The sequence below is a fragment of the Trachypithecus francoisi genome, unplaced genomic scaffold (genome assembly GCF_009764315.1).
Source record: "Trachypithecus francoisi isolate TF-2019V2 unplaced genomic scaffold, Tfra_2.0 Contig01579, whole genome shotgun sequence".
In the NCBI taxonomy this organism is placed as follows: domain Eukaryota; kingdom Metazoa; phylum Chordata; class Mammalia; order Primates; family Cercopithecidae; genus Trachypithecus; species Trachypithecus francoisi.
This window is the reverse complement of record NW_022681442.1, coordinates 36,433,647-36,458,904: the sequence shown is the minus strand read 5'-3', so window position 1 is coordinate 36,458,904 and position 25,258 is coordinate 36,433,647. Positions and strand designations below refer to the sequence as shown.

Here is a 25,258-nt window from a genome sequence, read left to right as displayed (position 1 = left end):
TATTATTATTATTAATTAATTAATTAATTTTTTTGAGACAGTGTCTCACTCTGTCACCAGGCTGGAGTGCAGTGGTGCAATCTCAGTTCACTGCAACCTCCACCTCCCAGGTTCAAGCAATTCTCCTGCTTTAGCTTCCCAAGCAGGTGGGACTACAGGCACGCACCACCATGCCCGGCTAATTTTTTTTTTGTAGAGATGGGGTTTCACCATGTTGGTCAAGCTGGTCTTGAACTCCTGACCTCGTGATCCACTTGCCTTGACCTCCCAAAGTGCTGGGATTACAGGCGTAAGCCACCGCGCCTGGCCCAGATGATGTGAATTTTTAACCAGGACTCTTTTAAAAAAAAAATTAGACAAGGCCGGGCGCGGTGGCTCAAGCCTGTAATCCCAGCACTTTGGGAGGTCGAGACGGGCGGATCACGAGGTCAGGAGATCGAGACCATCCTGGCTAACACGGTGAAACCCCGTCTCTACTAAAAAAAAAAAATATAAAAAACTAGCCGGACGAGGTGGTGGGCGCCTGTAGTCCCAGCTACTCGGGAGGCTGAGGCAGTAGAATGGCGTAAACCCGGAAAGCGGAGCTTGCAGTAAGCCGTGATCCGGCCACTGCACTCCAGCCTGGGCGACAGAGCGAGACTCTGTCTCAAAAAAAAAAAAAAAATTAGACAAAGGTAAATTTTAAACAAAATGAAAACTTAAAATAAGGATAAAAATTATAACTTTTTCTTTTCTTTCTTTTTTTTTTTGAGACAGAGTTTTGCTCTTGTTGCCCAGGCTAGAGTGTAATGGAGTGATCTTGGCTCACCGCAACCTCCGCCTCCTGGGTTCATGCTATTCTCTTGCCTCAGCCTCCCCAGTAGCTGGGATTACAGACATGGGCCACCAGGCCCAGCTAATTTTGTATTTTTAGTAGAGATGGGGTTTCTCCAAGTTGTTCAGACTGGTCTCGAACTCCCAACCTGAGGTGATCCACCCACCTTGGCCTCCCAAAGTGCTGGGATTATAGGCGTGAGCCACTGCGCCTGGCCCTTACAACTCTTTCTTGAGTTAAATAATTTTAAAATTGTAACATTTTCTTGAATTAAAAAAAAATGACCTAGATCTTTTTCATTTGTGTCAAACCAATAGGATGGAAAGGTCTCCAGTTGTAACTTGGAAGAGGTCTGCTCACTTTGCAGGATGCCAGGAAGTCCCATGGTATGTGAGGGGTGCTGGCCGAACAATGAGGGCACATCTGGAAAACTATAGAAAGTCAGTTCTGTGCTGAATAAAAGCACAAGGCAGCCTTTGTGGGTCTCACATTAGCGGACAGGATTCTAACCCTCAAGAGGTCTGTAAAGGGGATGTGGGCATTTGTCTCTGTGAGAAGGAACGTCTCGGGCCGCATTTTTGCCATAGCCCTCTTTGGGGGGCATTATGAATTCCCTCTCCCTTCACCCCCAACCACAGGCACACAGATGAGCAAGACTCTCAGCATGTTCACTGCTATGGAGACCTGCAGGCTCCTGACTCTACTATACTAAGTATCTCGCAGCTGTGGACGGGGGTGGGAGCATAATGGTCCTACTGTTAAGCAAAGGATACACTTGTGTGTGAGAGAGGAACTGAGGGGTCAGTCAGTAGTTGTGGCTGATGGAAGTCTACCATGGGAAACCTGGGGCCCTATTCTGCCACTACTGTGGACTATACCCCTAGCTCCCAAAGAACCACGCGACCAGGTCTGCTGGTGAGAGGGTTTGAGAAAGAGGATTTGCTTTAGATCTTTTTTGGAGCATCACGGTGTACATCAGCACAGCAGAGGCTCTGAGAAGACCCGGGGGAAAGAAACTTGTTTAACTTTGTTGAACCAAGTATTCCATAACATGCTTTTTTTTTTTCATTTTTTATTTTTTAGATGGAGTCTCACTCTGTTCCCCAGGCTGGAATGCAGTGGCGTGATCTTAGCTTACTGCAGCCTCCACCTCCTGGGTTCAAGCAATTCTCATGCCTTAGACTCTTGAGTAGCTGGAATTACAGGCACTTGCCACCACGCCTGACTAATTTTTGTATTTTTTGGTAGAGACAGGGTTTCGTCATGTTGGTCAGGCTGGTCTTCAACTCCTGACCTCAAGTGATCTGCCAGCCTTGGCCTCCCAAAGTGCTGGCATTATAGGCATGAGCCACTAAGCCTGGCCCCGGCAGCATGCTTTTTTGAGTAACTGACTGTGGGAAAATGTAAAACCAAGTGACTGAAGGGCTTAAAAGACCATGGAACTAGAATTTACTTTTTTCACTAAATTTTGTGGACTTTTTTTGGAGGTAGCATGTCATGATGAAAACACGGAATCAGAAGGAAGGAAACCTCTCTCCGGCATTACCAATGTTGATAAAAGGTGACAATTTCTGTGGATCTAAGCTTTCTCACCTGTTCTATTTGACGGGGTTGCTCTAAAAAAAATTGTTTTAAGACTCTTTATGAAATCTGGGAAAATGTACTATTATCATCAATAGACCATTTAATAAATCTTACATAGACCTTTCTCAATTCAAAGAAAAAAGTGTATTAATTAAATTGCAAATTAATTTATATATCTCTGTTATCTTGTCTGGTTTAAAAAAAGGGGGGGTAAGAGGATAACATATTTTGAGCACTAAATTTTGGTACACTATGCAAAATGTTTTACAGGTATCACCCCAGCTTCCCTGAAAGAGAGGCTTTTTTTTTTTTTTTTTTTTTGAGATGGAGTCTGGCTCTGTCGCCCAGGCTGGAGTGCAGTGGCCGGATCTCAGCTCACTGCAAGCTCCGCCTCCCAGGTTTACGCCATTCTCCTGCCTCAGCCTCCCGAGCAGCTGGGACTACAGGCGCCCTCCACCTCGCCCGGCTAGTTTTTTATATATTTTTTTTTTTAGTAGAGACGGGGTTTCACCATGTTCGCCAGGATGGTCTCGATCTCCTGACCTCGTGATCCGCCCGTCTTGGCCTCCCAAAGTGCTGGGATTACAGGCTTGAGCCACCGCACCTGGCCTCAAGAGAGGCATTTTTATCCGTATCTTGCAGATAAAGAAAATTGAGTGGGGGAGAAGTTGATAACTTGACTACACTCACAGAGATAGTAAGTGGCATAGTCAGGATTTGAACACAGGACTTCCTGACTCTAAAGCCCACAATCTTTGCAGTATATTACGCAGCCACCTCCTTTAGCTGACCAACTAAAGGACTGGAGTAATACACACAAACCCAACTATACCAGATTTGTGCCTAGGTTCTAGACACTGTGGCCTGGTCACTCATTTTGTGGGATAGAGGAGATCAGAACCATGGTTGGTTGGCTCCACATAGCATTTCCCAGCATCTAAAGACAGGGAGCTCTCCCTCTGATCACCAGATGCATGACCATCCATCTGCAGGACAATGGGGTGGCCACTGTCCATTGTACTTTTAGCTGCCAATGAGAACTGATGGACTATTTAAATCCATAATTAGATAAAAAGCCAGCTGTTTCCTTACGGAACCCAGTCTTGGGTAGCATTTCCCAAATCACGTTTCAGGTTCCTTTCTTGAAAGACTTCTGGAGCTATTAACATGCCATCAACAAAGTATTTCTTCAAAGTGGGTGGGAGGTATAGATATAGCATGCAGTGTTTCCCAACTCATTCTACAACAGAACTCCCTTGAGGAACACACTTAGAGAAACGCTAGTCTCCTGTGGGTTCGTGCAAGCCTTTAATCTCTTGGGATGTTGTAGCAAAATGGGTCAAGTTACCTCCCTAGAGACTGGTCTAGATCCTTCCACAGAAAAGATGGGCAGATCAAGCTACCACTTAAGCAAATAGAGCCCCTATACAGGAGGAGGCAGGCTGGGACAGGGTATAAGAGCCCCACCTCTGCCTAGGTTTGAATTCCAACTCTGTCACACCAGCTTGAGTAGGTTCCTTCGCCTTAGAGTCCCTTGGCCTTTTCATTTGAAGAGTGCGGATCATCACAGCGCCCACTCCATAATGAGTTAACACAAGCAAAGTACTCTGAATAGTGTTTGGCACACAGCAAACTCTATGAACTACTGTTTTGCTCTTTTTTTTTTTTAACAACAATTTTTATCATTGTTATTTCTCCAACTCTTCTCTACAAACAAACTGTCGTGTTTCAAAGAGGCAGCTAAAAAGATAAATAAATATAACTGGTAGCACTTACTTTAGTGTCTGAGCTTTAAAGTCAAATTTGGCTCTGGCAGGTCTCATCTGAACATAAGAAACAATGACAAGTTAAAATCAGGATTCATGTACAACAAGGACACATTTTTACAAATTTCTAGAAAGCAAAGCAGAGAAATTCACTCTAGCCAGTTTGTTCTAGTGTAGAAATCTGGGCAAAATTGCATTTGTCTGACCTTAGTAGAACACTAGATAAAGTGTTTAGTTAACTATGTATGTCATACATGAGAATCCCCTAAAAACAACCAGATCTGGGGAAGAGATGGTTAGAAAGGTCCCAAAGCTGAGGTACCAGTTCCTCAAAACATGCGGACCATGGCTATTAAAAAAACAAACAAACAAAAGACAAAGTCAGCCAGAAGTCCTAAGATGTTCCTTATCTACTGTCTTATTCCTTAGGGACATCTATTTGGTTAAATTATGATATGCAAGCAGATGAAACGCCGACTCACTTCTCACATCATCTCCAACTCCATATATTTCTTACGGTCTGTGACATCATCCAAAAAGCCAGATAAAGTGGTCCCTGAGCTCAAATGACTCCTGCCAAGACTTCCAATCCTGTTGGGTAGTCCTCTCTTCTCAGATGCCCAGGTCTGGGTCAGCCTCTGCCCCTTCTCCACTTCCTGATCAAGTGTGTCATTAAGTCAGGAGGGACCTCCCTCCACACCTCCATCCCTCCACAACCCTGTTGCTCAAAGCTGACGCCTAGTTTCCATTGACACAAAGCTTCCTTTGATTTCACATTCTCTTCACTCTAATCTGTCACCCGGGAGCACAAATAACATTCCTAACATTCTTCCTCACATCGCTTCCTTGCTTTGAAGTTGGCTGCTGCTCTCAACTTTCCCTCAGTTCAAATCTCAATCCCTGCCATAGGTGAAGGCCTGTGGGTAGTTTCTCCCTACTCTTACCGAATTGCCTTATCTCTACTACACCGTTCCTGTTCTAGTCAAATCTATTTGCTACACCTCAACCGAACCCCCTCCTAACCCCTCCTCTCTCTGAAATTTCTTTTTTCTTTTCTTTTTTCTTTTTTTTTTTTTTGAGACAGGGTCTTGCTCTGTCTCCCAGGCTGGAGTACAGTGGTACGGTCTCAGCTCACTGCAACCTCTGCCTCCCAGGTTCAAGCAATTCTTCTGCCTCAGCCTCCTGAGTAGCTGGGACTACAAGCATGTGCCACCATGTCGGTTAACTTTTGTATTTCTCAGTAGAGACTGGGTTTCACCATGTTGGCCAGGGAGGTCTCTAACTCCTGGCCTCAAGTGATCCGCCCACTTTGGCCTCCCAAAGTACTGGGATTACAGGCATAAGCCACTATGCCTGGCTGTGGAACTTCTTTCTTTTTTTCGAGACAGAGTCTTGCTGTGTTGCCCAGGCTGGAGTGCAGTGGCACAATCATGGCTCACTGCAGTCTTGACTCCCCAGGCTCAGGTGATCCTACCACCTCAGCCTCCTGAGTAGCCAGGACTACAGGCATGCACCACCAAGCCTGGGTACTTTTTGCAAGCCTGGGTAATTTTTGTACAGATAGGGTCCATGATGTTGCCCAAGCTGGTCTCAGATTCCTGGGTTCAAGCAGTCCTCCTGCCTTGGCCTCCCAAAGTGCTGGGATTACAGGTGTGAGCCACTGTGCCTAGTCTTCTGCAGGTATTTTTAAAGTTTGCATTTTCACATTGATGTTTTCATCTATCTACCTATCTATACCATACATACTGGGGCCAAGCGAATGATCACCTTATAATCAAGTTAAAGCCATACAATTTCAATACTTGTGTTTGTGTCTGTAACCAAAGGGCATAATTTCACAGTTGCAGGTGAACAAGAAAAGAACGGATGTGGGGTTAATGATAAATGACAAGTTCACAAGAGAAAACGAAATGACCAAAATTATAAGGATAAGAATTTTACAGTGATTCCAATAGAAAAACACAAGGAAGTAGGTTACCTCATGTCACCCAGCTGTAGAGCTGTGTGAACTTTAAAAAATTTATACCAAAGCAGCACCACATTCATACTCTGGTAACTGAGTTCTGTCAAAACAGTATCTTCTATCTATTAAATCAATATAATTATATAGGTGTGTAGTTTATGATTAATTTGTAAGTGGACTTAGGTTAATAATGGGGGGTGGTGAGATTTTTTTCACTGAAGGCCTGTTAAAATTCACTGATTCCATTGAACTCTTGAGACGTGTATGTGAGTCATCGGTGGTTATACAAAGCAGCATCCTCTCCCTCTTTATCTCCCTATAGCTCCAAGACTGAATCCATCTTTCCCTCCTCTGGCTTTCATAGTATTGTATTACTTACTATAGGACAGAGATAACTGTGTAAGAGGGAGACTCTTCCACTATCAGCTCCCCAAGGGCACACAGACAGGGTTCTTTCTGCCTCCCATAGGGTCTTACACAGAACCAGTGGTCACCCCAGTCCTACTGAACGGGATTGAAGTGCCTTGACACAGTGTGGTGCACCTGGGATGTTAGTCTCTACTTTTTCAAGTCCATCAGTCAACTTCTAGGGCAGTAATTCTCAAAATGTGGTCCCTAAACTGGTATCACCAATATCACCTGGGAAACTGTTAAAAATGTAAATTTTCAGGCCCCACCGCAGAATCAGAAACTTTACAGATAGGATCCAGGGTTTGTATTTTACCAAGCCCTCTAGGCGATGCTAACGCACTTGTCAGAGTTTGCTCTACAAGGGAGCCAGGTTCACTGAGCAGAGTTTGCCTGCCTCTGTCCATGGTTATTCCACCCATGGTGCATTTCTGTTTGCATGTATCATGTACATGTGTAAGTGTGCAGCCCTAGCGCCTTTACCTGTTCCCATCTTCTTCTACCTACAAGCAGGCAGGACTATCGGTGAGGACAAACCATGCTCAGAGCCTTCTGAGAAGGGCCATTTTGAGGGGGAGCTGGAACGTTGAGGGCTCAAGGGCTATCTTTCCCTTGCAATTAACACTCGCTAACTTTTGCTTCTTCCTTGATAGATTTTCTTTTTCTCCATCACTTTAGAGTCTCCTCTTCCCCAGCTTTCCTTTTTCTTTTAATTTGAGACAGGCTTAAATTTCTTTTAATTTGAGACAGGATCTTACTCTGCCACCCAGGTTGGAGGGATGTGTTCACAGTTCATTGCAGTCTTGAACTTTTGGGGTCAAGTGATCCTCCCACCTCAGCCTCCCAAGTGGCTATGACTATAGGCATGTACCACCAAGCCTGGCTAATTTTTCTATATATAATACATATATAATATATTATATATATTATAATATATATATTTTTTAATTGTAAAGATGAGGTCTCCCTATGATGTGTAGGCTAGTTTCGAACTCCTGGCCGTGAGTGATCCCCCTGGCTCGGCTTCTTATAGTGCTGGGACTATAGACTTGAGCCACTAAACCCAGCCAGCTTTCTTTCTTTTAATTTGGTTCCCTCTTTTCACTATCTCTTCTTCCCAGATACTTTTTTTTTTTTTTTTTTTTTGAGACAGGGTCTTGCTCCGTTGCTCAGGCTGGAGTACAGTGATGCCACATGACCATGACTCACTGCCTTGACCTCCCAGGCTCAAGCAACCCTCTTGCCTCAACCTCCCCAGTAGTTTGGACTACAGACATGTGCCATCACATCTGGCTATCTACCAATCTATCTATCTACTTAATTAATTAATTAGAGATGGAGGTCTCACTATGTTGCCCAAGCTGGTCTCGAACTCTTGGGCTCAAGCAATTCTCCCACCTTGACTTCCCAAAGTACTGGGATTACAGGTGTAAGCCACTATGCCCATATTTCTAAAAAAAAAAAAAAAAAAAAAAAAAAAAAAAAAGACGAATAGGCAATGATGCTTCTAGAGAGAAAAATAAAAATAAATAAATAAATAAACATAAATATTAAGCTACTGTATTGAAAGGATATAAAAAACAGTACATACTTTGGGTGTTATTCCCCCATTTCCCTAGCTCCCACCCCAAATCCCAGATACACCCATTTTCCCTAAAAGAGATCATCTTCAGTGGGCCTACTTAAGGGTTACATGGCAAAGCATAAACTCTTACGCAAGATCCAGCATTTGGCTAGCATGAGAATTTCAACATGTTGACCTTAGTGTAGGAGGCCAAGATCTGGATAAAAATCACTTCAAAGTTTGTTCTTTTCTTTCCTTTTATAATATTTAAGCTTTCATAACCTAGACTTGGAAATGTCAAAACTAAAAGAACAAATGAAACGTCCCTTGGAGAACTCTCTTACCCTCTGTGGGTTTATCCTAACTGCGAAAGTCTTTGGGCTTCAAAATTCTTCAGTGAGGCGCACTACTGCAGCACTACCGAACACTTCACACAATTCATCCACCTACATGTGAGCAGCAGCACTGTTCTCAATTTCAAAATTAATGGCACTAAATTTGGAGGCCTTTGTAAATGGTACAAAGTATTGTTAAGCTACCTTTTGTAAAGTTTCATTAACCATCTCTTCAAAGAAGAATTGTGTAACTGTCCACACCATAGCTACCAATGTATATGGACTCAGGTATCAGGTTTCTAAGCAGAACGCACAGGCAACACAGTAGCATGATAAAATGCAGGATGTGGAGGGCTGGACTCACGAAGGCAGCCAATGCTCTAAGGCATGCAACAGGGGCATGTGCCAGCAGACCCCGGTCCCCCAGCCAGGCATGCTTGAACATACAGAGCACAGGACATAATGAGCTCATGTCTATTTACCAGCCACAAGAAGCCAAAGCAAGCCTAAGGGAGGCCAGGATGACAAATGTTGTTTGGAGAACTAAATTGGCCTACAGAGGGCAATGCTGAGGGGAGGCAAATAGGCAAATATTGCTTTGGGTCAAGCAGCAGATTGAGGTGACCAAAACAGACCTCTGACCCAGATTTCCTTTTGGCGGTATCGTCTATATTGAGGAGGTCCCCAAAGCGCTCATTAGTGATAAACTGATGGTGCGTCGGAATGACGCCTGTGTGGCGTCGAGCTGCAATATCAGCCTCTTCTTGCTCGCGCTTAAGTCGTCTCTGGTCCGCTAAAAGTTTCTGCCATAAAATTGCATAAAATGGGCAGTGAATCATCTGTTCCAGTGTATTAGAAAATTGCCAACAAAAGTAATTAGGGAAGGAGGTGCTGGGTGAACAGGGCAGAGGCTTTAAGGGTCAGCTGTGAGAAGGGCCTTAGAGCCATAACTACTACACTCCCATCGTAACCACCCTCCGAGCACTGTAGAAAGGAGGTAGCACTTCACTGGGAAAGCCGGGATAGGGGAAGGATGATCCCACATGATTACACTGTCCTGCAAACTACCTACCCCCGGCACAGTCCAAAGCCTCCTGCTCCTGGCAGCAAAAGGCCAGGTGAGCCAGGGGCACATCCAGGGCATTCCCAACCATGCTGGGCTGGCAGCAGGAGGCTGGAAGTGCCATCTCTACCCTGTTTTTAGGCAAGGATATATTCCCACAGCACATTTCCCTAGCAGGACCAGGGTTGGACAGTTCCTCCTGCCCATCTCAGGTCTATTAAACCTGCTATAGGCTTTTGCTAGTGAAGTCTATGGCACCAGGTCATTTTTGTGATTCCTGTATCTATTACTCTAATATGCTCTTGACAGAGTGGAGCAGCCCATTTCAGAAAAGACGAAGCCCCTTCTAGGCAGCCAACTCTTCCCCTAGGCACAATTTTTAGAAGGCCTTAGGATATGCACCACAGGCTAATTATGTGGCCGACAGAGAGCATCAGTTACTTTCTTACTGAATGATTTCTTCACTGGGTGAAATGAAGCTGAGTTAAAGGGAATGACAAAGAATATAAATATAAAAAAAACACCCTAAGAATAATGGTACCTGGGATTAGAATATTCTCTCTTAGAGTAAGGAAAAAGTCATCTATTTCTATTTTTAAAGGCTTCTTTGAAAAATCAAACAATGTTGCTTTTTACCAAATGCCCTCAATGTCCATTAAAATGACCCCATGGAACAGAATTTTAATGTGTTTTCTGATACTAAACAGTCTAACTTTCCTGGGATTAACTTTCCTTGTAGGAAAGCATGAATTAGAACTGATAATTCTTAGCATTGGAAAACAGTAGGCTTCTTCCAGCAGACAATTAAATGCCTCATGTGACATGCAGCCCCAAAGGAAGGTGGACCGATTTTTCTTCAGAGACTACAAATAACAAAGTGACAACTCATCAAATGGCTGTGGGATTTCCAGTACTCAAATAAGTTGTAAAGATAAATGAGAAAAGACATGAGAAAGTCCTCTGCGAAGCCCAGTGTCACAGAAAGAGTGCTGGTCCAGGCATCTGGAGCCCTGGTTTCTAGCTCTGCTACTGGTATAGGTTAACTTACTATGCAGCCCTGGGCAAGCTACTACCTTGCTGTGGTCCTTTCCTGGACTAAACCAGGGGCTTGGCTACATGACCACTAATGTTCCTGCCAAGTCTGACATGTTCTCATTTTCTGAAAATCCATGTTAATGATAAAGCATTTGCAATGGGGAGGGCCTGACTAATATCCCATGAGCTGGGGAGTGTGAGCTGTTTCTGTAGCCATGGGAATGGAGTGATGCTTGAGACTGCCACAGTTCTTACTCACGGCCCTTTGTGTTCCGGCTGGAGTTAAACATCATCAGTGGAAGTGGACATCAAATGGGGCAAAGCTCCCAATCCAGTACTTTAATCTGACCTTAGTAAGTCCCTCAGCACTGTAGTTTAACCATATAAGTCAAAACCCATGGATAAAGACACAAAACTTTTAAGGATCTATGAGCCAGTGTTATTCAGGAGACAACTGCTAGCTCTCTTTTTTTTTTTTTTTTTTTTTTTGAGGCAGAGTCTCGCTCTGTTGCCCGGACTGGAGTGCAGTGGCCGGATTTCAGCTCACTGCAAGCTCCGCCTCCCGGGTTTACGCCATTCTCCTGCCTCAACCTCCCGAGTAGCTGGGACTACAGGCACCCGCCACCTCGCCCGGCTAGTTTTTGTATTTTTTTAGTAGAGACGGGGTTTCACCGTGTTAGCCAGGATGGTCTCGATCTCCTGACCTCGTGATCCGCCCGTCTCGGCCTCCCAAAGTGCTGGGATTACAGGCTTGAGCCACCGCGCCCGGCCTCGCCTTCTTATGTAACTTCTAATATATCCATTGCTAAGCCACTAGATAAACTACACCTTCCATGTGGTAGGCAAGAATTGTCCCATAGAACCTTCTAGGCCAGAGACTAGGGCTTATATTACTAACATGGAATTTCATCTTCCTTCATCATAGCAGCCCCGGCCTACATACATGGGAATCTTGTATCTTGTGGCAGGAAATACTTATTTATTTATTTATTTTTATTTTTATTTTTATTTTTATTTTTTTTGAGACGGAGTCTCGCTCTGTCACCCAGGCTGGAGTGCAGTGGCCGGATCTCAGCTCACTGCAAGCTCCGCCTCCCGGGTTTACGCCATTCTCCTGCCTCAGCCTCCCGAGTAGCTGGGACTACAGGCGCCCGCCACCTTGCCCGGCTATTTTTGTGTGTTTTTTAGTAGAGACGGGGTTTCACCGTGTTAGCCAGGATGGTCTCGATCTCCTGACCTCGTGATCCGCCTGTCTCAGCCTCCCAAAGTGCTGGGATTACAGGCTTGAGCCACCGCGCCCGGCTGTGGCAGGAAATATTTAACAAAGAGCTACAGAAATGAATCTGCTCTATGGCCTGATGGACACTCATCATTAGTGAGTTATTACAATAATAACTGTATATCAGATGCTTTCTCTTGTTTCTTTCCATGGACAGGTGCAAGTTTCTTATTGAATACTGTTCAATTGTGCCCGGAGATGGGGAGAGGTACAGCGGTTTAACTTTCTTTCTTTTTTTTTTTTTTTGAGACAGAGTCTCGCATTGTGGCCTGGGCTGGTGTGCAGTGGCGCGATCTCAGCTCACTGCAACCTGTGCCTCCTGGATTCAAGCGATTCTCCTGCCTCAGCCTCCCGAGTAGCTAGGATTACAGGCGCCCACCACCATGCCCGGCTAATTTTTTTGTATTTTTTAGTGGAGATGGGGTTTCACCGTTTTAGCAAGGATGGTCTCAAACTCCTGCCCAAGTGATCCAACTGCCTTGGCCTCCCAAAGTGCTGGGATTACAGGCGTGAGCCACCGTGCCTGGCCACGGTGCTTTTATTTTTGTCTTTTGTTTCACCATCTGGTGGCAATAATTATCATCATCCCACTCGTCCTCAAGTCAGCCTTATCCTAAATCCTTCAGGAAACCCCACCTAAACTCTGGAACTACTCAACAAGGCAGAACAACAGAGAAAAAGGGCTTCAGACTTGAACGTGACTAGGACAGAGTTGTGTACACATGCACTCCCTCCCCCACTCCTACCAGGTCAATGTGATTTTTCCATCTCTTAATTCATTTCAGGAACATGAGCTCGGGAGCTTGTTTAATCTCTAGGACTCTTTTTTTTGTAGATGTGAGCCCCAGAAAGCATGTATCATTACAATGCTTTATCCCAGCAGAAGCTTGTGATTTTGCCCATTTGGCTGATACAAAGAACCACCTCTTCCCAAATCCCCAAGAAAAGGGGCTCTTTCCCAGGCCCTGCCAGTCACCCCATGGCAGGACAGGCATTTCAGCAACTACAAGAAAATATCCACATTGTGAAGTTCTTGGCTGGGGTTTTCCAGCATTTCTTGGTGTATCTGCCTTCTTCTGAATTGAAAGCAACAGTTATAGGCAACTTCCTCAAATTGTTTTATAAAATGTATCAAGGTCATTACTATTTTTCATTTTCCTCTTTCTCCTATTGCACCCTTCTCAATTTGAACAATGCTTTGTGCCAACAGAGGGGTGGGCAGCATTGGAGAAAATATGCAGGCGGATTTCCTTAGGGATTATCAAGGGTGGGGTTGGGGGTGATGAAAGAGCAAACTCTGGTTTCCAGCTTACAGGGCATTAAGTACAGCAGTGGACAATCTCTTTCTGTATCTCCCATGCAGCAGTGCTGGCTGGACTTGGCATTTATAACCTAGTGCCTGTGGGGAAATCAGTCCTACTTTTTGGAAAAGTCGACCAAAAAAAAAAAAGTCAACGAAAATTGAGGCTTTCACAAGTGATTTTTCTATATGACATAGGCTCAATGTCATATAAAAAAAATCACTTGTGAAAGCCTCAGTTTTTGCCCCCAATTGCTAGACCATGTCACCTCTCTGACAGATGTCTAGAATCTTTACGTTCTTCATACATTTTTTCCAAGCAAAAGCTAAGAGATTTAAAAGATGGGATTTACCTCTTTATCATCATGACGTCTTCGAATAAATTCTTCTGTGGATTCCAAGTAATCAGCTGGTATAAAATGTCTTGGCGATTCTGAATCTTTAAAACAACAAAGTAGAGTTAAAACAGGCAAAGATTTCGCTGGAAACCAGCTTGGGAAAATAGTTCACCTTTCATCTATTATAAACATCAAAATTTTAAAGTCATTCTTGATCAATGATCAATGGTCGAATTCTGAAGGAAAAAAAAAATTCCACCCCCTGCCCCATTTTTTGGATTTATTTGTGAATTACTTTAATGCAAAGAAAACTACTCAGAAGGCAAAAGGTGAGCAAAATGAGAGAACTTTCTTTGTAAAGTATCCCTACAAAGAGGCGTGCAGGACCTTATAGGGACAAGGCACACACTCACACACGTACAGGGCCATTGAGAGAGGCTGCCTCTCAAAAAACCGCGGGATATGTTGGGGATTGGTACAAACAGCAAGGGGTTCAAGAGTTCAAATGAACACATTTCTCAGTTGAGCTAAACGGCCAATTTTTCTTTCGAAACACAGTTTGGTGGTTAGTCTAAATGACATGGGGGCTTTGTTTTTAAAGAAGTGCAGCCACTATGAGCCATGATTAATTGCCAAGCAAAACAAACAGAAAACAAAGGACAGACCAGAAAATGAGCACCAAGGGCACAGAGGAGGAAGGGATAATGCAAGCAAAGTGGAGGGACGGGCAGGTGAGACTAGGCAAACACACAAAATGCCACCTCCGCGGGATGGTGCCAGTTCACTTTGTGGGTTGTTGTTCCTGTCCAGGCTGTGGTCTGAGTATGGCACGGAGTTTCCATTATTAATGGCCCTTGGGTAGTCCTCCAGGGCCATGGGTCTCTCCTGAGAGGGCTCTGAGCTGCGGCTAAGCCTGGCCATGGTGTGTCGGGAAGACAGGCGTGTGGGAACCACGGGCTTCCCCCCAGAAGGGGGCTGGTCCTGCTGGGGCTGACTGGGGAGGTCTGGCTTCTGGCCTACCAGGAGGCCTGAGGAGTCACCAGGAGAAGGTTGTCTGGGGTAGTGGTGGAGAGGCTTTTTCAGCCGGAAAGGAAGGGGGCTCATTAGGTAGATGTTCCTGAGGAGGGTGCTCTTGTCCCCTCTGGAATCCAGGCGCCACTCGGGCTGTCTAGAGGTCTGCTGCTGCTCATGCTTCCGGATGGTGGTGAAGCGAGTGTATGAGGCCGGGCAGGTGCCCTTGCACTTGTTGAGGCGATGTTTGGGGAAATCTCCGTGAACGCTGCTGCTACTGCCTTCTCTGCTGTCAGTGGAGATATTTGAACAGCGGTCCAGGTCATCAGAGCAGGTGGAGAGGGGCTCAGAAGGCACAAGGCCCCTGAAGCTCAAGGCATGGTGCGCCATATTGCTACATGTTGGGGAGGCATAGACCCCACTGGAGTTCATCCCATCCATCTCCTTGGGATGGAGCTTGGTTGACTCAAGGAGGGACTCAGCCGAGCGGGCTGAGGTCAGGTTGCCCCGGGACAGCACAGGTGTGGGAGACTTGCTCAGCCTACCGGACAGGTCCAGGGATGGCATAGAACGGGACCGCTGAATCAGCTGCTCAAAAGCGGTGATGCGGGAAGAGACGGTGTGCTTGGGGATGTGTTCTGAGCCCTCCTGGCTGGGGCCCAGCTCACCCCTGGACAATGCCAGGCTACTCTTTTCAAAGTGGGAGGCAAGATCCCGCACACTCGAGGAGGAGGAGATGGAGCCCAGGAAGAGGCCAGCTCGGTTGATCTGGTGCATGTCCCTATAAAGCATGGTGAACTGCATCCCAGCCTTTCTTGAGAGAGGGCAGGGCCTCCTGCCGCTGGTGCTGTACTCCTGGAGGCTCATGGTACTGCTCGACTTGCTGTCATAATCCCGTCGGGAGCGCATGAGCAGGTTCTCAATGCTCCCTCCCACTTGGAGGGGGAGGCCTCTTTTGGAATCATTCAAAGAACCGGAAACACAAAGGTTCTCACAGCTTTGAGCCTTCTCTGAGGGCAGGAGGATACTCTTCTGTTCCTGCAAAAGACTGCTGGGAGCCGAGAGCCTGGGTTTGAATTTGGAAGGAAGGATTTCCGAAATGCAGGCTTTCGCAGCTGACAGGGGCTTCTTGTGCTTACACACAGGGCCTAACGCATTGCTAGTGTTAAACGTTCGGCTATGGACTGAAGATGAAGAAATCATGTGAGCATTCCCACCTTTACGATCCACTGGTAAGCATGCAGAATAAAATAAATAGACCCATTAGGTTAAAGCTGAAAGCTGCTAAAAAGAAAAAGGAAAGGTAACATGCTCATTTGTCATAAGGGCTTTTAAAAAATTTCCAGTCGATGTCCGGAAGCAAAATAATCTGTGCTGCAAAGCAGGTGCAAGGATGCAACAACAAAAAATGCCTACCCTCCTAGAGTTAGGAATGGCTAAAGCTCAGCTAATTTCTAAGAAAAGGTCATTAGAATGAGAGAAAGAAAGAGAGAGAGAGAAATCTTCAAGGAGAGCAAGGTTGGGGGGTTCCAAGGAACAGAAACTATTAAAACCAGAAAGAAAAATGGCCGGTAAGAAAATAGGGGAGGGAATTTAAGAGGGCTCTGAGGCCTGGATGTGGGTCTGAACAAGGCAGGACTTATCCCCGTTGCTGGAGGTTCACCACGGCCGACGCTCAGTGAATGGAGGTGGATGGGAGATGGAGGCCTTGCAGGCTTCACCCAGTTAATTACCTTTAGTGGAAGCCGAGCTGGATGGTCGCTTGAGCCCACTCAGGCCCTGAAGAGGGATGTCGCCACCTTCCAAGACACTTTTATAAATTTGTCTCTCATTCTCCAAGCTAGTGAGATCCCCAGAAGCCCCATCTGATTCCCTCTTCACTGCATGGAAGTTGGAAGAATATATACTATGAACAGGTAATTTTGAAAGAAAGAGAGAAAAGGGAAAAAATAAAGATAAGAATAGGAGTTAGTGCTTTTAACATTTTTCAAACAGCACATTACCTGCTGAGGACAAGAAATACAGCTGGCATCCTAATCAACAACTGTCCTTTCTAAAGAGTGCTCTTTTTAGACACACATTTCTGCAGACAGGCCCATGGAGCCCCGAATGCTCAGGAATCTTGCCCAAATAGCAAAGTTCTCTAACTGAAATGGCTGCATTTGCGCTTTAAAAGAAAAATTCTTTTCTTTTAAAAATGCCGCCTGGGGAAGAAGGGTTGGAGGAAGGATAGGGAAGAACAGGGTTAAGATCACACATAGGGGAGTACAGGAGGACCCAATGGCTGCACGCAAGATGGTGCAGTCGAGGACATGAGTGGTGCCTCTGTCATGTAGCCAGGCAGTGCCAGCTACTCCAAGACCACTACCTGGATTATGTTTCTGGGTTATTCTTCATAAGCATTTGGAATATTAAAATCATCAATGAAAGGGGGAGGCCCAACTGTCTTGGGTCTCCAGGAAAATCAGTGACCAAGTGAAATTGGAACCTGGGATTCTATGGGCTCTTAGTGTAACAACCACATTTGCACTCACTTCTTTCAAAGTTTGTGTTCAGAAGATTATGACATGACATGCAGTATGAGCATAAACGATTGCTCATTTATAGCCTCTATTTATTTTTATCTTGTTAAAATCACGGTATTTCTGCAAGTTACCACAAATTCCTTTTGGAATGAGGTGAGGCACAGAAAAAAAAAATTAAGGGTACTTACTCACCAAGTCCCTCCCTTCTCCTAATCCCACTTTTCTATGCCTGCCACTAACACACTGTCATTCACACACACACACACACGCAAACACAGACACGCACATGCACAGACATGCACGTGCATACACACACACATACACACACACACATTTCTCAGTTAAGTGAATGACTCCTGTCCTGTAGAACCACATAGGCTTCTGCTGGGCTTCTTTTATTCCTACCGAACTCAGGTTACTGGTATCAAAATAGATTTTTCAGCTCTGAAGACCCATTGCTAGGTGGAATTCCTTCATCCCTCTGTTTCATTGTGAACATCAACTAACATATAGAACAGCTTAAAGAATGACAGAGTGAACACCCATATCCCCCCCCCAGCTTCTACGGGGCCACAAACTGTGGCTGCTCGATCACACATCTGTCCAGCCATATTTCCTTCTACTCATCCAGCAATGATCAATAATGTGATGCTTTTACATTTCGGGAAACTGGCCTTTCTTTCTGTGCATAACTGCAGCCTCTGAGTCCCCAAGATCACTGATAATGACAGCAAAAACAACTCTACGCACCTCTTGGTGAGCATCCTACATGGCAGGCACTGCGCCTATTGGTCATTCTCACTTCAATCCTAACAATCCTACTTCTGCCATTTTTCAGATGAGGAAACATGGCACTGAGAGATTCAGTAACGTATCAAAGTAGGCAGGTTAGCAGGATGGCAGGGCTGGAACTTGAACCAGGCCATTGGGTACTATACAGATAATATTCTCTCTCAGCTCCTGTTTTATTTTACTGCTTATTAATTTATTTTTTTCTAGGGACAGGGTCTCGCTTATGTTGCCCAGGCTGGTCTTGAACTCCTAGCCTCAAGTGATCCTCCCACCTTGCCCTCCGAAAGTGCTGGGATTATAGGCATGAACCACTGTGCCCAACCTTCAGCTCCTGTTTTATTGATAGATACAACATTTCCCCACAACTAAGAAGGCAGTGGCTTGCACACTACAGCAACCAGAGGGGAGCTAAGGGATGCTCCAGCTCCCTATACACCATCACCGCTGAGTGGTACTCACCATATATACACCCCTAAGATGAGTGGCACCAGATGCAGGAGTCAGAAATGGAAAAGAGGTGGGGACTCTGGTAGAATACCACAACATCTCCATCTTAGAATAATAAAGTCCCCTGAGCAATACTATTGCTTCTGGCACTGGTAATCCCCTCACAGAGCTGCCACTTACTGAGCCTCACCTTGTACTCACCTCAGGCTTAGGGCTTTACCCACCCTATTTCAAGGGACTGCAGAGGATGGGGGTCAGAGCTCCCCCAGGGCCCTCTTCATTCACTCTGGCCCCGTGGTGTCAAATGCTTTTCGTTTTTACTTAGAGGAGCTGGAAGAACCTGAAGGTAGCTTGCAAGGTTGTGGCACCATATGCCAATTTAAATAAATGTGAGTTGATCTAAACTGGCTTATAATTTTGAATTTCCTAATTAAAAATAAATATGTCCCTTTTCTAAATTTCCTATTCATTATCCACCCTCTTCCCTTTGGTTGCATTTTCTGATTTTTGCCCTTCAGTTTAATGCTATGTTTCCTCTTTTTTGTATAACACCAACAGCAAAAACATCCATGAATAGATATCCTTTATCCTTGCTGACCAACAGTTGTGGTGACTGAGGTCTCTTTTGAAGGTATGGTGTCTGAAGCCCTGCCCACCCTGGTTTGGGGCTACCACACCTCCTTCAGCATTGGAGAACAGTAAACTAAATTGAGCTTGAGGCTGCCTCCATACTTTGAGTTCCTATTCTTCTGCAACCTAACTATGTAAACACACTACAATCTAAAAGTATGCTCTTATAACAAGTAGCCGAGTCTCAGCCAATCACAGCAGCCAAGCTTCAGCCAATACCAGGCTACCAACTGATCAGCCCATGTCTATATAAATGCCCAAACAGGCAACTGTGGAGCTGCAACCAATCCAGCTGTAGCTGTACTCACTGTCTTTTGTTGTTTATAAATGCCGCCTGCCCATGTTGCTGGGTGAAGCTCTCTGAACTGCCCCTGGTTCTGAGGGCTGCCAGAACATAAATCCTTCTATGTCTTAAATAAATCTGCTAAATTTAATTTGTCTAAAGTTTTTCTTTTTTTTTTTTTTGAGACGGAGTCTCGCTCTGTCGCCCGGGCTGGAGTGCAGTGGCCGGATCTCAGCTCACTGCAAGCTCCGCCTCCCGGGTTTACGCCATTCTCCTGCCTCAGCCTCCCGAGTAGCTGGGACTACAGGCGCCTGCCACCTCGCCCGGCTAGTTTTTTGTATTTTTTTTAGTAGAGACAGGGTTTCACCGTGTTAGCCAGGGTGGTCTCAATCTCCTGACCTCGTGATCCGTCCGTCTCGGCCTCCCAAAGTGCTGGGATTACAGGCTTGAGCCACCGCGCCCGGCCAAGTTTTTTTTTTAACAGAGTGACTGACAACAGCTTCCATTCTGCTGTGCCTGCTATCCTTTGAATTGCCTCAGCTTTGGCCAGAACTATTTTTTTTTGAGACAGAGTCTCACTCTGTCACCCAGGCTGGAGTGCAGTGGCGCCATCTTGGCTCACTGCAACCTCTGCCTCCCTGGTTCAAGTGATTCTCCTGCCTCAGCCTCCCGAGTAGCTGAGACTACAGGTGTGCGCCCCCACGCCCAGCTAATTTTTGTATTTTTAGTAGAGACGGGGTTTCGCCATGTTGGTCAGGCTGGTCTCGAAGTCCTAACCTCAGGTGATCGACCCACCTCAACATTCCAAAGTGCTGGGATTACAGGAGTGAGCCACCACACCTGGCCTGGCCAGAACTTCTGAGTCATCTTCCTAAGTTCCTAATAACTTTGTTCTGTCATGACTCTTGGCCATAACTGGCTGCCTGACCTCACACCTCTGCTCTACTTCACCAATGGTCAGATCTCACCCTACCCCAACCCCTCAGCCACCTCACTCTCTGGCCTTATTCTACCCATTATCACCATTTTCCCCTGCTTCCTACCAGAATGATAAACCAGCACTCAGGAAATCTCTCAGAATGGATTTGCCACACAGCCAATTGTTTTTTTTCTGATACCAAAGCTAACAAAACATGCTTTTTCCAGATGTGCAACATTTTGAAACAGAGGCACTCCTTGTTTAAAAACGATACCTAAGAGCTCTACAACAATGCTGTGTCGCCCAGGCTGGAGTGCAGTAGCATGATCTCGGCTCACTGCAACCTCTGCCTCCCAGGTTCAAGTGATTCTCCTGCCTCAGCCTCCCAAGTAGCTGGGACTACAGGCGCCTGCCACCACACCCGGCTTTTTTTTTTTTTTTGGTATTTTTAGTAAAGACAGGGTTTCATTATGTTGGCCAGGCTGGTCTTGGGCTCCTGACCTCATGATCTGCTCACCTTGGCCTCCCAAAGTGCTGGGATTACAGGCGTGAGTCACCATGCCTGGCCACAACAATGTTTTTTAAGTGTATCATATCCATCAGCTCTTCTAATGTTGAAGAAAGACCATTTGTTTCGCCGTACAAAAGGGGAACCTGAAGATCAGAGTGTCCAAGTCATTTGCCCAAGGTCACAGAGTACTTGCTCTGTCCAAGTGTACCAGAGAGGATGAGAAGCCGCCTTATCCCCTCAGCTGGTTGAGAAACGCCCAATCAGGAATAGCAGCTGAGTACTTAACCAAACAAGTTAAGTTCAGAAGCTCAGCTCTGAGCAGCCTTGATAAAGCCAGACTTTGGTTCAGGAAGAGCAAGCAAGAAGAGCTAGCACAGAGAATTCAGCCTCTGGCTAAGATGCAGAGCTGGCTGCTGAGTTTCAAGGGGATTCAACAAAAACACACTCGCTGGAAGAATAAAGTGAGAGAACAGAGCAATTATCCTAGGGCCAACTATTTCCAGTTGTGCTAATGGGCAGGCTCTGGAGGCAGTGGACAGAGTCCTGGAGACTGGGATTCCCACCTGACTCCAGTAAGGAATGTGGATCAGTGGAGGCAAACCCATTCTTGTTGAAAAACTTGCAAACAGTCTGTTTCTCTTGGCCTCAATTTCTTTCACTTGCAAAACTAATAGGCATGGGGAGATTGTACAAGAAATCCACCTGCAAATCTGTTATGTACACGGACACTTCGAGCTCTAGACACATACATTCAACCGCCTTCTAGACATCCATCTGAATGTTTCTCAGGTATCTTAAACTCAACATGTCCCAAACCATCATCCATCGCCCAACCCAGAAAGCTCAGGAAATCGGTCTCCTTCTCCCTCTCCTTGCTCCTTAAGCCTAATCAGTTATCAAGTCCTGCTTCTTCCCTGTCCTTGACCCAGCTCACATGAATCCCTTTGCCCTCCACCTCCCGCCTTATCATCGCTCACCTACAACTGTACAACAAACGCACATTGCTCCCCGAGTCTCCAGCCCTGACGCCCTCCAGTCATCTCTGTCTAGAAAAGATCTCATCATGTCATTCTACTGCTGATTTATTTGGTCAACAAATATTTACTGAGCATAAACAGGCAACAGAACAGACAAAAAGTTCCAGCCTCATAAAGCTTACATTCACCATTCAAAATTATTTAGTTTTTTCAAGAAGAAGAAGAAGAAGAAAAAAAACCTAATTGTTGTTAACTGTGGCTTTGCAGGAGGGAGTCTAGATAATCTTCTAGAAATTTCATTTTATAGTCTTTTGTACTGCACGAAAAACATTATATTTATGATGATATTGTTATTCACGTTTTATTTGCAGCTTCTCTATAAAGTTTAACCTTTCTCCCTCCACAAAACAATAGGTGCTCACTCCTCCCTCCTGGGCCCCATCATTGCATTTACCCCACTGGACTCTGGTTATTTACAAATCTGTCTCCCCTATTACACCTGGAACCCCTTGAGGGCAGGAAGTTTATCTTCTTAATCTTTGCATGTCTGGTGCCTTGCGTGGTTGTTCAATAAATATTAGTGGAATAAATGAGTCTATAAAATTAAATGGCTACATGCATACAGATTTCTGATACATTTGTAAAGACCAGGAGGACCTCTGCTGTTTCATACAGTTCTTCAGGTTATGATCTGTGTTTTGTTCTCAAATCAGATTAAAGGGAAAAAGTGTTTGCTAGTCTACCAGCACCACGTAGAAGAACTGCTTGTTCTTGAGTGCCACCTGCTGGTCAAATCGAGTAAAGCTTTTTGGTTAGGCAAAGAAGTTAATGCTGAAATACATTGAAATGAAAATAATGAGTAGTTAAGACTACTGATTTATAGACCTGAAATGCTAAGAAAATAAAGTACAAAACTGGACACACACTGTGATGTTAACTATAAAAAATATATATATAGAAGGCAAGGACTTGTAGTTGTATTAGGATATTGGGACTATGGGTAAATTCCTCTCTGTTCCCAGTTCTTTTAATATTATCATATGTAATCAGTGTGAATTAATAAAATTCTCAACTGAAGTCTGTCCAAGATATTAAAGTGGACTTAAAACAACGCCATCACTTCTCCAGTTGCCACAAAACTGTGAACCTGGGCCACCTGGGACTACTCCTTCATTCTTTGGGTTAAGGTCAAGTCCTGCCAATGTTTCTGCCTACCCATCATTCCTGTTCAACCAGTGAAAACGGCTACGTTCAACTTATAAGCTGCCTGCCTCAGGGCTAACCAAGTTGGATTTCAGTTAATTAAGATTTACAGATCCATCCATTCATTGAGCAAACATTTACTGTACGCTTTCCTTTGTGTCAGGCACCCCACTTAGGCTGGTTCCTCACCAATTTCAGATACAAGAAAATCTTACTCATTTGAATAAACTGGGGGGAAACCAAGCCCGATTACTGAAAAATCCCCAAATGGGAGAATAGCAGGAGGAAAAAACTCATTTATTCCTGCCAAGTATTTCATGAGAGCTGAAAACCAGAGACTTTGAAGACCTATTTTCAGTGATATAAATTAGAATTCTTGGTAAATTAACAGATTGAATGTCTTCATGCACATTCAGAGTGTCTGAAAACAATTTGCTCTTTTAATCAGCTTACATTAGTACCCTCCAATCCTGCTAACTCAATGTCATAAACAGTTTCTTAAATTGTTGGCAGGGGTTAAGGTTGTTTTTTGCTTCTTCTTGAGACAGAGTCTCACTCTGTCACTCAGACTGGAGTGCAGTGGTGCAATCTTGGCTCACTGCAACCTCCGCTTCCCAGGCAAGCAATCCTCCACCTCGGCCTCCCGAGTAGCTGGGACTACAGGCATGAGCCACCAAGCTCAGTTAATTTTTAAAGTATTTTTTGTAAAGAGGAAGTTTTGCCATGTTGCCCAGACTGGTCTTGAACTCTTGGCCTCAAGTGATCCCCCGACCTTGGCCTCCCAAAGTGTTGGGATTACAAGCGTGAGCCACCGCGCCAGGTCTAAATTGTTTTTTAATAGCTCAAAAACATTAAAACTTAGTATATCTTCTGCTAACTTATTACCAAATTTTGAATCAGTATGGAGCACATGAGAGTTAACTGCCAACCCCAGTGCTTTGGCCTAGAGCTTCACTGTTCCTAACCTGGATATGGCTCTGCCCTGAACCTACTGAGAAACTTTGGCATTACACTGCTTTGATGTGCCTATTTCCTCATCTATAAAATGAGGATTAAAAATAATGCCTCATCTTGGAATGTTCAGAGGATTAAATGAGGTAAGGTAGATAAAATACCAAGCACAGGACCTGGCACATAGTAAATGCCTGATAAATTGTTAAAATGGTGTTATTCAATACCTGTGCTCCTTTCTCCTGACTGCCTGTGGCAGCATTTGCCACTTTGCCTTTTCATTTACTAACCTTATTGGTGTGTGTGTGTGTGTTTTGTCCCAAAACTATTAAGGGACTATATCTACATTCCTGTTAGAATACAGAGCTTAGTGCCTTGGATCCAGTAGAGCTAGGGAATTCACTCAGCCAGCTGTCCCATGAAGCCCTTTCTGTCTTGTGCAGTTTCGGGGGATGGAGGTGAGGAGGTGAAGGAGGAGAGCAGGCAGCAGGGTTAACACGGGCAGTCGGGACTGCCAAAGTGGCAAGCTGAGAATAAAGAGGTGGCCTGGGGGAACCAGGGAGAGCTTGCTTGGAGCGGTGACCTTGAGGACACCCTTTATCTGCAGGTAGCCTAGTGTCATCTGGTGGGCTTCACCTCTGAAGCCACATCTCTAGGACCCAGAGGACCTGTGACTTATGGTCATTTTTGGAGCTGAAGGCCCAGCTCAATTGGAAACTCTTTAAAAGGGAGCAAGCTGCAGAGCCAGAGTGGGGGACACGGGTCTCGATGCTACACCTGAGCCCTGACACCTGTCATATTGGTGACTTAGTCACCAACCCCACAGTGAATGCAAGAGACTTTACACCAGTCCTTCTCCAAGGTGGGAACTCTCCCCTAAGGCAGTGCTTCTCTAGCTGCTATCTTAATATGTCTTCTTAATTTCTTCTTATGCTCCTGGGTATATTAATCATGAAACATACATATTTATAGAAGAAAAATTAACATGATGGATCTAGCTACAGTGTTTGATCACTACCCTAAAAAGATTAAAGTTTTTCCATTTTTCCACCAAAATACCCAAATCCCTGCTGACTTTCAAATGAAACTCTTCCTGTAAAGTGCGTTCTCCAGCAATGTAGGTAGGACATGTCCCAGAGACCACGATATCTGTCAAAAAAAACTTATACACTCAGCAACTCTGCTCATTGTGGATTTATCCAACCCTACTAGAAGAGGTTATAGGGGTGTCTTCCCTTCACTGTCATCTTTCAAAGAACAAGACACAGATGTGATGGTGACAAAATAAGAAAAGCTCCTACCAGAACAAGCTCCTTTCCTAAATTCATTGGGTGCACCAGGCACTGTGAAGACTGGGGCCTTGCCCTTGAGGAGTTTATAATACACTAGCAATTATAAAAATACAAGAGTATAACTCAGGTATACAGCAACAGAAGTAAGAGCCATAGAGGTACTAACGTGAGCCTGGGTACAGGAAGGCTCCACGAGGGTTTATCTACACAAGCTAAAATGTTTGCAATTTAACACGTGTAGAACAGGAGGTGAGGGTAGCACTGAATA

The 25,258-nt window shown here is 45.0% G+C and overlaps 2 protein-coding genes across 51 annotated transcripts in view; both read right to left on the bottom strand.

Annotated features, from left to right (window-relative positions):
- Positions 1–25,258, bottom strand: part of SORBS1 (sorbin and SH3 domain containing 1) — a 255,754-nt gene that overhangs the window by 33,397 nt on the left and 197,099 nt on the right. For all 50 annotated transcript variants that reach the window (XM_033187841.1, XM_033187861.1, XM_033187955.1 and 47 more), the window contains 4 exons: positions 16,194–16,366; positions 13,465–13,550; positions 9,070–9,237; positions 4,175–4,221 (listed from right to left, as the gene is read on the bottom strand). In XM_033187841.1, coding sequence (XP_033043732.1) covers positions 4,175–4,221; positions 9,070–9,237; positions 13,465–13,550; positions 16,194–16,366 — 474 coding nt within the window. The remainder of the gene's footprint in view (positions 1–4,174; positions 4,222–9,069; positions 9,238–13,464; positions 13,551–16,193; positions 16,367–25,258) is intronic.
- Positions 13,564–16,182, bottom strand: LOC117069730 (sorbin and SH3 domain-containing protein 1-like). Its single transcript, XM_033188182.1, has one exon. It carries the CDS (start codon positions 15,661–15,663, stop codon positions 14,062–14,064), a length of 1,602 nt encoding a protein of 533 aa, XP_033044073.1. The 5' UTR covers positions 15,664–16,182; the 3' UTR covers positions 13,564–14,061.

Bases quoted from the DNA above. Each gene is read 5' to 3' on its own strand.
- LOC117069730 (XM_033188182.1), bottom strand. From the start codon at position 15,663: ATGATTTCTTCATCTTCAGTCCATAGCCGAACGTTTAACACTAGCAAT.